General features: G+C 38.2%; 1 protein-coding gene across 2 annotated transcripts in view; it reads right to left on the reverse strand.

The window, feature by feature from the left end:
* Positions 1-12,489, reverse strand: part of LOC140491588 (nuclear cap-binding protein subunit 1) — a 77,185-nt gene that overhangs the window by 47,907 nt on the left and 16,789 nt on the right. Inside the window, exons 2-7 of one of the 2 annotated variants that reach the window (XM_072590009.1) lie at positions 11,391-11,476; positions 10,965-11,065; positions 9,299-9,455; positions 6,676-6,783; positions 4,129-4,250; positions 14-83 (exon numbers count right to left, since the gene is read on the reverse strand). In XM_072590009.1, the coding sequence (XP_072446110.1) occupies positions 14-83; positions 4,129-4,250; positions 6,676-6,783; positions 9,299-9,455; positions 10,965-11,065; positions 11,391-11,476 (644 nt within the window). Of the gene's footprint in view, positions 1-13; positions 84-4,128; positions 4,251-6,675; positions 6,784-9,298; positions 9,456-10,964; positions 11,066-11,390; positions 11,477-12,489 lie in introns of those variants that run through there. The other variant, XM_072590018.1, reaches the window with a different exon arrangement.

A 12,489-nucleotide genomic window follows, 5' to 3' on the forward strand; every position in this document is an offset into this window, starting at 1 on the left:
GTAGACTTCTCACCTCTTCCTGTGGATGAGGTTGTTCAGCAGTCCAGCATTGTAACATTGGTACATGATGCTTTTGACGTCTCCTACAAAGGAGTATAGCAAATGTAAAGTTAAGTTGGCCTACAAGTGCTAAACATGCTGTTCTACAAGTAGTCATAATGGTTTTAATGTCCCTCAATAGAAGCATCTCAGTTTATTCAATCTTGTGCTCATTAGGATTATATAATTAAGTTAAACCAGTAGATTAAGTCACAAGTTGAAACCTAGACATGACACTTCAGTTTTGCCAGCTCCTACCTAATCCAAGCAGTAAACCAAATATTTGTCTTTGATACCCATTTGGATATCCGCTATATCCTAATTCTCACTGACTGGGAGAATGACCATGAGGCAGGCACCAGCATCAAAAAATTGAAAACATTCATTACCTTATAACAATTCAATTTTCTAACTATGCTTGAAGTAACAAAAAGGAACCATGTTTAATTCTAAAGGTTTCAGAAGAAAATATGGATTTACTTCCAGATCCTAACTGACTTCAAGTAAAATCAATTGTCAGCAATTTTGAGTGACAAATAACATTGCTAGAGTACTTAATTTACATTAAATTACACAAAGTGAACATTTTAATTTATTTTGCTAGAGATGTCAAGCACTACAGCATAATCCATATTTGAGTCACTGAGCTGTACAGCATGGAAACAAACCCTTCAGTCCAATTCATCCATGCCAACTAGATATCCTAAATTCATCTGGTCCCACTTGCTAGCATTTGGCCCATGTCCCTCTAAACCCTTCCTATTCATATACCCATCCAGATGCCTTTTAAATGTTGTAATTGTATCAGATTCCACCACTTTCTCTGGCAGCTCATTCTATACATACACCACCCTCTACACAAAAAAGTTGTCCCTTAAGTCCCTTTTAAACCTTACCCATCTGATCTTAAACTTACACGCTCTAGTTTTGAACTCCTCTACCCCAGGGAAAAGACCTTGGCTATTCACTGTACCCATGCCCTTCACGATTTTATAAACATCTATAAGGTCACTCCTCAGCCTCCGACCCTCCAGGGAGAATAGCCTCAACCTATTCAGCCTCTCCCTATAGCTCAAACCTTCGAACCCCAGCAAAAACCTTGTAAATCTTTTCTGAACCCTATCAAGTTTCTCGACATCCTTCCTATAGCAGGGAGACCAGAATTGCACATTATTATTCATCATGCAAATGCTTAATGATGTTTCTTCCCTCATGACATGATCAAAAAAGGGTAGAATCAAGAGGCTCAGAGTACCTTTTTCTTATAGTTCAGAGGAAATTTTGACCAGTATTATTATACAGTGCACTGCCATTGCAAACAACAGACAGTGTCATGATGGAAATAGTAGATTGAATTCCACTTCATCAGACCAGTAAGTGGTGTTGACTGTTATCTCATGGTACAAGTATACTTAATTCTCAATAACTTGGCTCAAAGCAGCTACCTAAAACATGTAGTTTAAAGCACAGCTGCAGTAGCAGAAGCACAAATGTACAGCAAATTAGTGGATTCAAAATGTTTTAAAATCTGGACCAGGAAACCCCCTTAATTTGCTCTGAGTTAGTTGCTTGGAGAAGGATCAGCTAGCTGGATGACCGGTTTGCAATGCAAAGCGACACCAACAGCATGCACTCGATTCCAGCACTGGCTGACGTTGCTCTGAAGAAAACTCCTTCTCAACCTCTCCCCTGCTTTACCCTCAGGTTAAACCACCACCAGTCATCTCTCTCTCCAATGAGAGAGCAGCCCGATGGTCCAATAGGACTATGGTGACTTCATCTTTTAGTTGCTTGCACTCAGGACAGATGAAGTTAACAAACTGAAGCTCAATGCCCTTGGGTTTTAGGAAGCAAAATAACAAAATACAAAAGTGCAACCAAACAAGTCATTAAGCATTGGCCATGTTCACGGATGTCAATCAAAGAGAGAATGGAACTGGAATTTAGCATGTTATTGCTTAAAGAGCTTAGTGCCATCCATCAGAGTGGCTAACATTTGGCAAAGGTACCCAACTGGCAACAAACTCTATCAGTCACTACCAAGAGGGTAAATTACCTGGAAAGGGGATAAACATATCTTATGTACAACTGAAAGAAGACATTCTTTGTCAAAGTTTTTCATTTTGCACTCATCTGGATAATTTGAAAGTAGTGCCAATGTAAAAGAAAAACAAATAGACTGTGGAGAAAAGAGAGGCACTGCTATAAAAAATGCACCAGTTAAAGGATGACTGACAATTAACTGTATGTTTCTCAAGGGTTTTCTGTTTTTATTTTAGATCTCCAGCCTCCTTAAGTATGTTGCTTTTACTTTAGTTACCTCAAGCTTTATCTAATTTTTAAACCTGGAAGTTTATTCTAAGTAGTAAAGGCATTGCTTGAGAAATGAACCAGAGAATGGCTGTTATCGACTTTGAATAATTCAGAGTGTCAGAAGAATTACATGGACAATCAATTCAAGATTGCCAGTCGGGCTCACAATGTGGTACATGCACATACTGGAAACTGCATATATCAACAACCAGGGCGAGTACTTTGCAGACAGAAAGAACATGTTTACGTATTGCGCTGTTTTAACTCAACAAAAATAACTCAACACTTTATCTGGTCCACTTCAGTCATCGTCAAACTGGTGCATTCTCACTGCAATCTCTCTACCAACCCACACCCTCTTCTCATACAATATGCTGTTTTCCCTTTACACTGTTTTATCCTTACAAATTGTTTTGAGTAGTACAAGACAAATATCTTTGACAAATATGTCTTTTCCCAGCGATACTCAAGTGCATCTTACCATAATATCTTATGTAATTCTTGTGTATCACATGATCTCAAACAGTCTTAAGGTCTGCTGAAAGATGTTCTGTGCTTGCAGCCTTTTTTACATCGTTCTCCAGATTTTGGAAGGGAAATGCACCCAAGAGAGAAAGTTGGTCGTCTATTAGTGTTTAGAAATGCAAATTGAGAATTAGAGTATGTGATCACTCCCATTGGAGAATGCTGAGGGAATTTCAATTGTATAGGTGAGCCAAATCATATGGAAATATGTTTCAAACTCTGCACTGCTGATGACTGCCAGGTTGTGGCACTTTTGTCTATCGATAGGAGAATGGGGTGATCTAATCTCAAACCCCTCCTCAAGATGTGGGGAACTGTGATGTTCACAAAAAATAAAGAACAACTATTATGTAGCATGATTCAAAAAATATCAGGGGAAAGAGAACTGCAAAATCTAAGCTAGGAGTACCTGGACAACCAAGTATTGTTTGTCAGTTGAAGAATTTGGCATCAATTTGGGGGAATTAAAAAAAAACAATATAACAGGTCAACATTGCAATTTTAATTTCTTCTAATTACATCAAATTTCATTGTCCAAAACATTGCATATATGACCTGCTATGCTACATAGATCTCACTCAAAGAGTGCTGGGTTCAAAACTCATACCTGCCTATAGGTCAAGAAATGAAAGGCTTCAGAAATCTATTTCAATGCAAGAATTGAAGAACTACTAGCACTCTCAAAACGCTATGCTCAGAAATGCACATTAGAATGTTAGGACTTCACTTACCAGTTTTAAAAAAGGAGAAACAAAGTAATTATTAACTACAGCAGGCGAGGTGTGTTTCTACAAAGAAAGTTAGCATTCAGCTGCAAGTAGATCCAAAGATAACTTAATGCTTAAGCTTTAGTTTTGCATAATATTTTGTAATATTATTCAAATGTATTGCTTATCAACTTGTGTGCCCTCCCAAGGCTGCAGTTTCAGCATACCACAGCACTGCCACAAAACATTTTCACTTTGCTTTAGTTTTTCATTTGATGAATGAAAACCCATTGTCAGAACACAACCCAATTCTGCATCAAAGCAGAGAAAGATTGGTTCTCATTTCATTCTGGAATGAAGTGAACCTCTGGCCCCAGACTGGTGCTGCAATTTCAGCATTGAGCACATTACAAAACTGTAATGTGAATACAGCTTGAACAATCAGATATATCATGCATGTTTAAATGCACTATTTCCAAAACTGATAACTTTTCTGAGAACTTTAAGTAAATGTTAATTTCTTTCGAACAAAATATCCTCTTACTTCAGAAAACTTTCAATCTGTAATAGGATTCGATCCATCTCTACATCTTTTTTCTCATACAGCTCCTTCCCAACCCAGGGCAGAGAAGAGAGTACTGCAAACACATACCAGTCACAGCGTACCTGCAACACAGTCAAAAATAATGTGTAAAATATTTTAATTGATTTTCAGTGAAATAATATCATATAACTATACTATATCTTAAAATGAAGGTTTGTAAGATTATCAAATTAGACAGACAGCTGCAAAATTGAAGGCAAAATCAAGGGAATAATGTCACTTGCTCTGAAGTCTGCCTTACAACAAACCTGAGTGCTTTGCTTCCTAGAAATGTCTCAGATTGTTTTATTTGGCAGAAAGCGGAAGGTGTTTTCTTTTAGACAACGGCAGCTGACTATATGCTAATAACAGGTGGACTATGGGTTTCCAAAGTCTCAGAGGAGTATTGAAAATGTTGTAAACAATATTTTCAGATGGTGTTTGATATAATACCACATATGAGGCTACCTAATAAGATACTTACTTAAGGTATGAATCCATGGTTTTGGAGACAATATGTTAGCATGGATAAAGGATTAACTAACTAATAGAAGACAGAGATTTGGAAAAAAGGAGCAATTCCAGGATGCCAACCTGTAGCTAGTAGAGTAATACAGGGATCAGGGCTGCAGTCACAATTATTTACAATATATTAACAACTTGGATAAGGAAGGTGAATGTACCATAGTCACATTTGCAGATGATACAAGGTGGAAAGGCAGGTAGTGAGGATGACACAATTAGTCTGCAGGGATACACAGGTTAAGCAAGTGGCCAGAATTTTGGAAGATAGAATATAATGGAGGAACAAGAGAGGTCATGCAGTATGACAGGAAGAACTGAGCAGCTCAATATTATTTAATGGGAGAAGACTGTGGAATGCTACAGAACAGAAGGATTTGGGAGTCCGTATTCATGAATCACAAAAAGACTAGCAGCCAAATTCAATGAGTAGCAGGGAAAGCAAATGGAACTTTAGTTTTTATTTCAAAGGGAATGAAGTTTAATCGTTGAATAAAAATTAGTGAGGGTTTGCTATAACAATTGAAGGTACCAGTCAGGCCACAGCTGAAAGACTGTTTTCGGTCTATTGTCGAAGAAGAAAATTATTGGCATTGAAGGCAGTCCACAGAAGGTTCACTAGGCTGATAGCAGATATTGATGGACTGCATTAGAATGAGAGGTTGAATATTTTAGGATGGTACTCATTGGAATGTGGAAGAATGAGAGGTGACCTTGTTGAAACATACAAGATTCTTCAGGGCTAAATCATAAAATTGCTAGAAAAACCCAGCAGTTCTGGCAGCATCTGTGGAGAGAAAGCAGAGTTAATGTTTCGGGTCCACTGACCCTTCTTTAGGCGCTTCCATTCTGAAGAAGAACTGCTGCCAGACCTTATCAGTTTTTCCAGCAAATCCTGATTTTGTTTCTGATTTCCAGCATCTGCAGTTCTTAGTGTTTTTTAGGTTTAAGATTCTAAGGGAACTTGACAGAGTGGGTGTAGAGAGGTTGTTTCCCCTTGTGGAAGAGTTGAGGACAGGAGGGCAGAATCTCAGGATAAGGGTCACACTTTTAAGAAAGACATCAGGAGGAACTTTTCTCTCAGAGGATAGTGAATCTGTGGAATTCAGTACCAGAGATGGCTATTGAGGTGAATTGTTAAGCGTATTCAACGTTAAGATAGATTTTTAATCAGTAAATGTTATGGGGAAAAGGCAAGAAAGAGGAGTTGAGGATTACTGGATCAGACGTGCTTTAATTGAATGACGGAACAGACTCAATGGCTGAATGGTCTACTTCTGCTCTTTTGTGAGTGTGCAAGGGCAAGAGAGAGAGAGAGAGCGAATTTATGATTGTGAAAGAACAAACACACATGAGAGCATAACAGAAAGTGTGTGTGTGCGTGTGCAACAGAGCATGGACGCACGAGTGTAAGAGAAAGAGCGTGCGTGAAAGCAAGAGAGAAAGAGAGCACTTGCGAGAGCGAGAAACAGTGAGTGAAATGTCTCTGTGGTTCACCAGGTTGTCCTCAAATAGCTTGATTCGGGAAGGATGGGTTCTGGAGCACAAGACTTCAATGTCACTGCTGGAATGCTGTTCAGATCTATAGTCTTTGCTGCCATGTATAGTACCTTCTAAACAGAAAGCTAACTTCAGAAAAAGATATAGAATTTCTGTGTAAAAAGACATCATTTGGCCCATCGTGCCTGCACCGACCCTCCGAACAGCATCCCAACCGGACACAGCCCCTTCTCTGCATTTACCACAATTAATCCACCTAGTCTGTACATCTTTGGACTGTGGGAGGAGACTAAAGTATCTGGCAGAAACTCATGTAGATACTGGGAGAACTTGCGAACTCCACATAGGTAGACACCCAAGGCTGGAATCAAACCTGGGTCCCGAGTGCTGTGAGGAGTGCTACAACTATGGCACATTGCCACCCATTATTCTTACATGACTGGATAGAAAATGAAACAACTGTTAGAAAAACATTTGATGTCTTACCTGTGGTACATCTTCCTCTTGTGTTACGCTGATAAAATTTTCAAACATTGCCACCATTGAAGGAGCTGCAATCACATGGCAGTTCACAAGATCAGACAGGAATCGAACCTGTGAAATAAATACAGAATATGTTACCATGCTGTACTTTAGACTTCATTTTATAGAAGGGGGTTATTAACTTTTATCTCTACTAATGGCGGGGACAATTGTACAGCAACACAAATGGAAAGAAAATCTCAGTTTCCAATGCTGTTCTGTCTCCAGGTCCAGTCAAATTGCTACCTCTGTTAACACAGCTTCAACCTTAAGCAGCAAGTGACTAACAAATAAATCCTTCCTTGGCTAACTTACAATTGTTCAAACTGGAAATAGTTAACATTAACTCAGCTTCATTTTGGATTATGCAAAAATCATGAAATTCTACACTTTATACATATACAAAATCACAATCTTAATGTGGCAATATATCTCAGAGTATTCCACAGAGGAGAAACAAGTGGGCAGCACGGTGGCACAGTGGTTAGCACTGCTGCCTCACAGTGCCAGAGACCTGGGTTCAATTCCCGCCTCAGGCGACTCTCTGTGTGGAGTTGGCACATTCTCCCCATGTCTGCGTGGGTTTCCTCCGGGTGCTCCGGTTTCCTCCCACAATCCAAAAATGTGTACGTTAGGTGGATTGGCCATGCTAAATTACACTGTAGTGTTTGGTGAAGGGGTAAATGTAGGAGAATGGGTCTGGGTGGGTTACGCTTCGGCGAGTTGGTGTGGACTTGTTGGGCCGGAGGGCCTGTTTCCACAATGTAAGTAATCTAATCTAAAACAAAATGGTAACAACATATTTAAGAGATGGCCAAAACATGGTCAGTTGGATTTTTGAAAATAATTTTCAGAAGGAGAAATAACAAGGCATGTGAATTTAGTAACAAAGTTTAATGTCAGTCAGCATCATCAGTTGGGAGTAGGAACATCAGCAGGTGTATGGGAGGAGAGATTTCAAAGACCAAAGCCCGCTTGCTATTGGATAGGCTTAATGTGGTTGATTCTATATGGAACATTTTATTTTTATTTTGAAAGTATCATTGTTAAATGGGGATATTGAAAATGGATACCAAGCAATAAAGGAGAATGACGGTGATTTGTAAATGAGGATTTTGAATGTGAAGCATTTGGGTTAGGTAGCCAATGGAACATCCTAAGCAGAACAAAGCAGCTTAGGATTTGGGTGGAGAAGTTACGGTGGTTTGGAGATTGCAGAAATTCTAAACTGAAGCCAAAAAAGTGTTTAAGCCAAGCAACAAAAATAAAAATACAGATAAAAATCGCAAGGATGGTGTACATAAGACAAAAGGCAAATTATTACTTAGCTTAAATACAAACAAAAGGTTGTACACCATCTGTCTCAGACTGAGCAGGTAGCCACCAAATGGAAGGTCAGTGAAACACTAGGGAATGTTTGGCAAGAGCAAAATGAATGGGTTTGGTCTTCCTGACATTCAATGGAAGGAGTTTCAATTTATCTGCAATCTAACACCAAACAAGCAATTCAATGATGCAGACGTATTTTCAGAGTCAAGGGTGGTGATGGTCAAGCAGGGTTAAAGTCATTCACAAATCACTTACAAAAGACTAAAGAACTCCTTCGCATACCTGTCTCGAGAACTAGAATGCCACAGCATCACCATGAATTCAAAAACAAAAATATTTTGATGTAACAGAGCATTACAAGCCATGCCCACTTCATTTCCAGAATATTTAAATGTAAAAGTAGCATTTGTTTTAAGTAAAAATAAAGTTCATGGTTTTAAAAGCTTTCTTAAGTTTACAAAAATAAAGTAAAATAATATATTGGTGGGGAGTAAGAGATACAGAAATATTGATGTTTTAAATAATATCCATCCAAGAAATAAATGTCTCTCCATAAATGATTCAAACCCTCCAGAGATCTATGACATTACCTCAAGACTGAATGAGATGCAGTTTCAGCTTATTTTAATGAGTTCTCATGAATCAAGTGCTGGATGACTCTTCATGAATTGAAACAACATTGTGATGAAGGCTGGATGCCATATACTATTACAGGCGATCAAGTAGTCAGTGAACAAATACTATGCTGGCTGTGTATTAGTGCAAATATGACTGTACAGATGTCTTTCAATTTGGTTCATGCCAAATCACTTGTTTTAGTACTTAACAACGTATACTAAAATCTTTTCAGCAAAGATCACCACATGCTAATTATGAGATAACAGACTTTTGAAATGGAAACAAAGTACATTCCGAAGCAATATTGCATTTTTAACCACATGTTAAAAGTATACTGCTGATAATACATAAAATGCTCTAAGTAGTTATCATTTTCTTACATTATCAAAAACATAGAAATCCATCACAGTGCCCTCAATTTCCAACTTTTTTTTTAACTAAACAGAAAATGCAAAACCTCTAGAGAAAAACATTCAAAACGCTGTACATTAGTTTTAACCAATCCAACCTTGTACAGTGGCAAACATGGCAATGCTGTTAAGAATGTGTCAAGCAGGTTGACTAATTGGAACCCTTAAAAGTAGAACAGAAATCAAGGATGGTTGGCAAACATAAAAAAAAACACAAGGGTGGCACTTACAGCAAAAACTGCCTCGGTGTATAAATTTGTTTTCAAAGTTTCCTTGAGTTGTCTAACCATAGCTTCAACAAATTCTCCACCAAAGTTGTAGTTCCTTGCATTTAATAGCCCCACCAGTGTTGTGTATACGGTTAACTTTTCAGGAAGCTGTCGTGCTCTAGAGGACAAGATAACACTGTCAAACACAATAATAATGTAAGCCAACAGAGGTGGAAGATGACAGATCAGATCCGCTTCTTTCTGCATTAAAAAAAAATTCACTAGATCACCAACACTCCTACTGAGTATTTGTTTTCAAACAAAATGCAAAGCAGTTTATTTTGATGTCACAATTCAGAACATAGACATAAAAGAGCTGGCAATTCATAACTATTTCTTCAAATGTCAGTTACAGAAATACCGGATCATCAACGCCACACTCACAGGAATCCGATTCACTAGAGAGAGGAAGAAAAGGACAACCAACTCCCATTCCTAGATGTGATGGTACAGAGAACACCGAACGGAGATTTCACCACAAAGGTACACAGGAAAGCCACACACACACAGACCAAGTCCTGAACTACGAAAGCAACCACCCCAACACACACAAAAGAAATTACATCAAGACACTGTTCAAAAGGGCCACAGCACATTGCAGTACACCAGAACTGCAAAAAGAGGAAGAAGAACACCTATACAATGTATTCACCAAAAACGGATACCCCCGCAATTTCATCAACAGATGCCTAAGGGAAAGACAACGGAATGAGGACATGCCACAACCCAAAGGACTAGCCACACTACCATACATCAAAAACATTTCTGAACTGACAGCCAGACTACTGCAACCACTAGGACTCATAACAGCACACAAACCAACAGCCACTCTCAGACAACAACTCACCAGAACAAAGGACCCGATACCCAACATGAGCAAAACCAATGTAGTGTACAAAATCCCATGCAAGGACTGCTCAAAACACTATATAGGACAAACAGGAAGACAGCTAATGATCCGCATCCATGAACATCAACTAGCCACGAAACGACACGATCAGCTATCCTTAGTAGCCACACACTCGGATGACAAACAACATGAATTCGACTGGGACAACACTACTTTTATAGGACAAGCCAAACAGAGAACAGCCAGGGAATTCCTAGAGGCATGGCACTCATCCACAGATTCAATCAATAAGCACATCGGCCTGGACCCAATATACCGGCCACTGCAGCGGACAGCTGGAACTGACAACCGGAAGCGGCAGGTACAAATCACTATAAATGCTGGAGGAAATATCACAGAAGCGCTTCACAGGAGGCTCCCAAGCACTGAGGATGTCACCTAGACAGGGGACGAAACGTCTACAACACAAATTCCCAGATCAGCGAACAGAACCACAATAACGAGCACCCGAGCTACAAATCTTCTCCCAAAACTGGTCAGTTATTTAAGCCAGTAACATTCCTCCCTTTATAACCAAATAAGTTACTATTCATGGTGGCAATTAGCTGTAATTCTTCCAATCCACTCTAGCACCAACTTCTAATTCATTTATTGGACAAAAGAACAGATAACAACTTTATTAGAAATATAATTCTTTGAGACAAATACAATACAAATATAACACAAACTCTTAATAAAATACATTTAATGTATATCACTATGTTTCATTCAACTTACACAGCACAAAGTATTCTTAGGATTTTACTTTTATAGTTTGGCAGGTCAGCTTCTAAAACTCCGGCTAGACCTTCTAAGTTGCTCTCCAATGAGGATGTGCTCTGCAAATCAAAACAAGTAAATCAAATACAAGATACCAGATCTGATGGTGTAAGTACAGTGTCAGATCATACCAACAGCTTTGGAGAAGTTCAAGGTTATGACAACTGTCTGTCAATGGGAAAGACTATAATAAAACATTATAATTGATATGGAAGGTGGGAACACAGTACACTTTAGAACATATCAAGATGTAATTAAAGAATTTTTGTATTTGTTCCCATCCCTGTCAGAGGCCTTAATTTTCTTTCCATGGTAAAAACCAGTTTACTCTCATTTTTAAATGCTTACCAACCAGCTTTAAGTTAGATAAATAACAAACTGTACCTTTTCTCCTACACGACATATCAAAGATTCCAACCGATCTTCAATTTCAATTGGTTCAGATGTCCTTCTCCGTTTGTGAGGTTGCCCTAATGAAAAATGAAGCCAAATCTAATTATTTAACTGAAACAGTCTTCTGCTAATCTGCAATAAATAGATTTTTAAGTTAATTAAATGTTTAAATGAAGCATGTCATCTCATGATATCTAATATCTCAAATCAAAAACAATTTTTAGATGCTCATTCATGCAAATGAAATCAGGAAGTACAAACAATTAATAGATGGCTAAAACTTCAAGAGTTTCTTACCAAAATAGAATGTAGCATCCTATGACATATTATTTTACAACTGGACTCCAATGTTTGTGAGGGTGATTAAAATTACTTTCCAATCTTGTGACCACTTTGCAACAATGTTATAATAACAAGATTGGTATGAAAGAAAATGATGTATTTACAAAGCACCTTAAGACATGTACAATTTAAATTTCACTGTGGTCAAGTTTTAGATTTCTGGTTTCCAACAAAAATTCTTCAAACTGTTCTTCAATGGCAAAACTAGAAAATGTTTCTTTCATTCATGAAATAAAGTAAAATGTTATAATGATATAGCAAAAGATATTAGGAACGCAGTTGGGAATTTAGCTGTGTGTTTCTAAAGTAAATCACTGTATAAATGTACCTTGGTTTGAGATACTGACTCCTACAGACCACCAGACTGAGATTCAACACTTGGTTGTTTCAAGTTGGCTGATTGCAAAGTGCTGGAATTGACTCACATGTACGGTAACAAACAGCATGTTTTTCCAAATATCTTATAAGCAACTTTATGCCTTATTTTGTCTCCCACAAAACTACAGCTGTTCATAAGCTACAAATAGTATGACTTGAAAGTACTTTCAAGTTTAGGTTATCAAACTGATTCCTGTCCTGCAACACAAGCTTCTGACCTGATAACATAATTTGACATGTTTAAAAATTCACAACCTGAATGCTTCACAACTACAAATACCCTGTGAGGGAAGAACAAACAGGATCATACCTTTCTTTCTATCAATAGCAGTTTCCCTTTGCACTGTCCTAAACATCCTGTGAGAAAAAT

The sequence above is a fragment of the Chiloscyllium punctatum genome, chromosome 2 (genome assembly GCF_047496795.1).
Source record: "Chiloscyllium punctatum isolate Juve2018m chromosome 2, sChiPun1.3, whole genome shotgun sequence".
Lineage (NCBI taxonomy): Eukaryota > Metazoa > Chordata > Chondrichthyes > Orectolobiformes > Hemiscylliidae > Chiloscyllium > Chiloscyllium punctatum.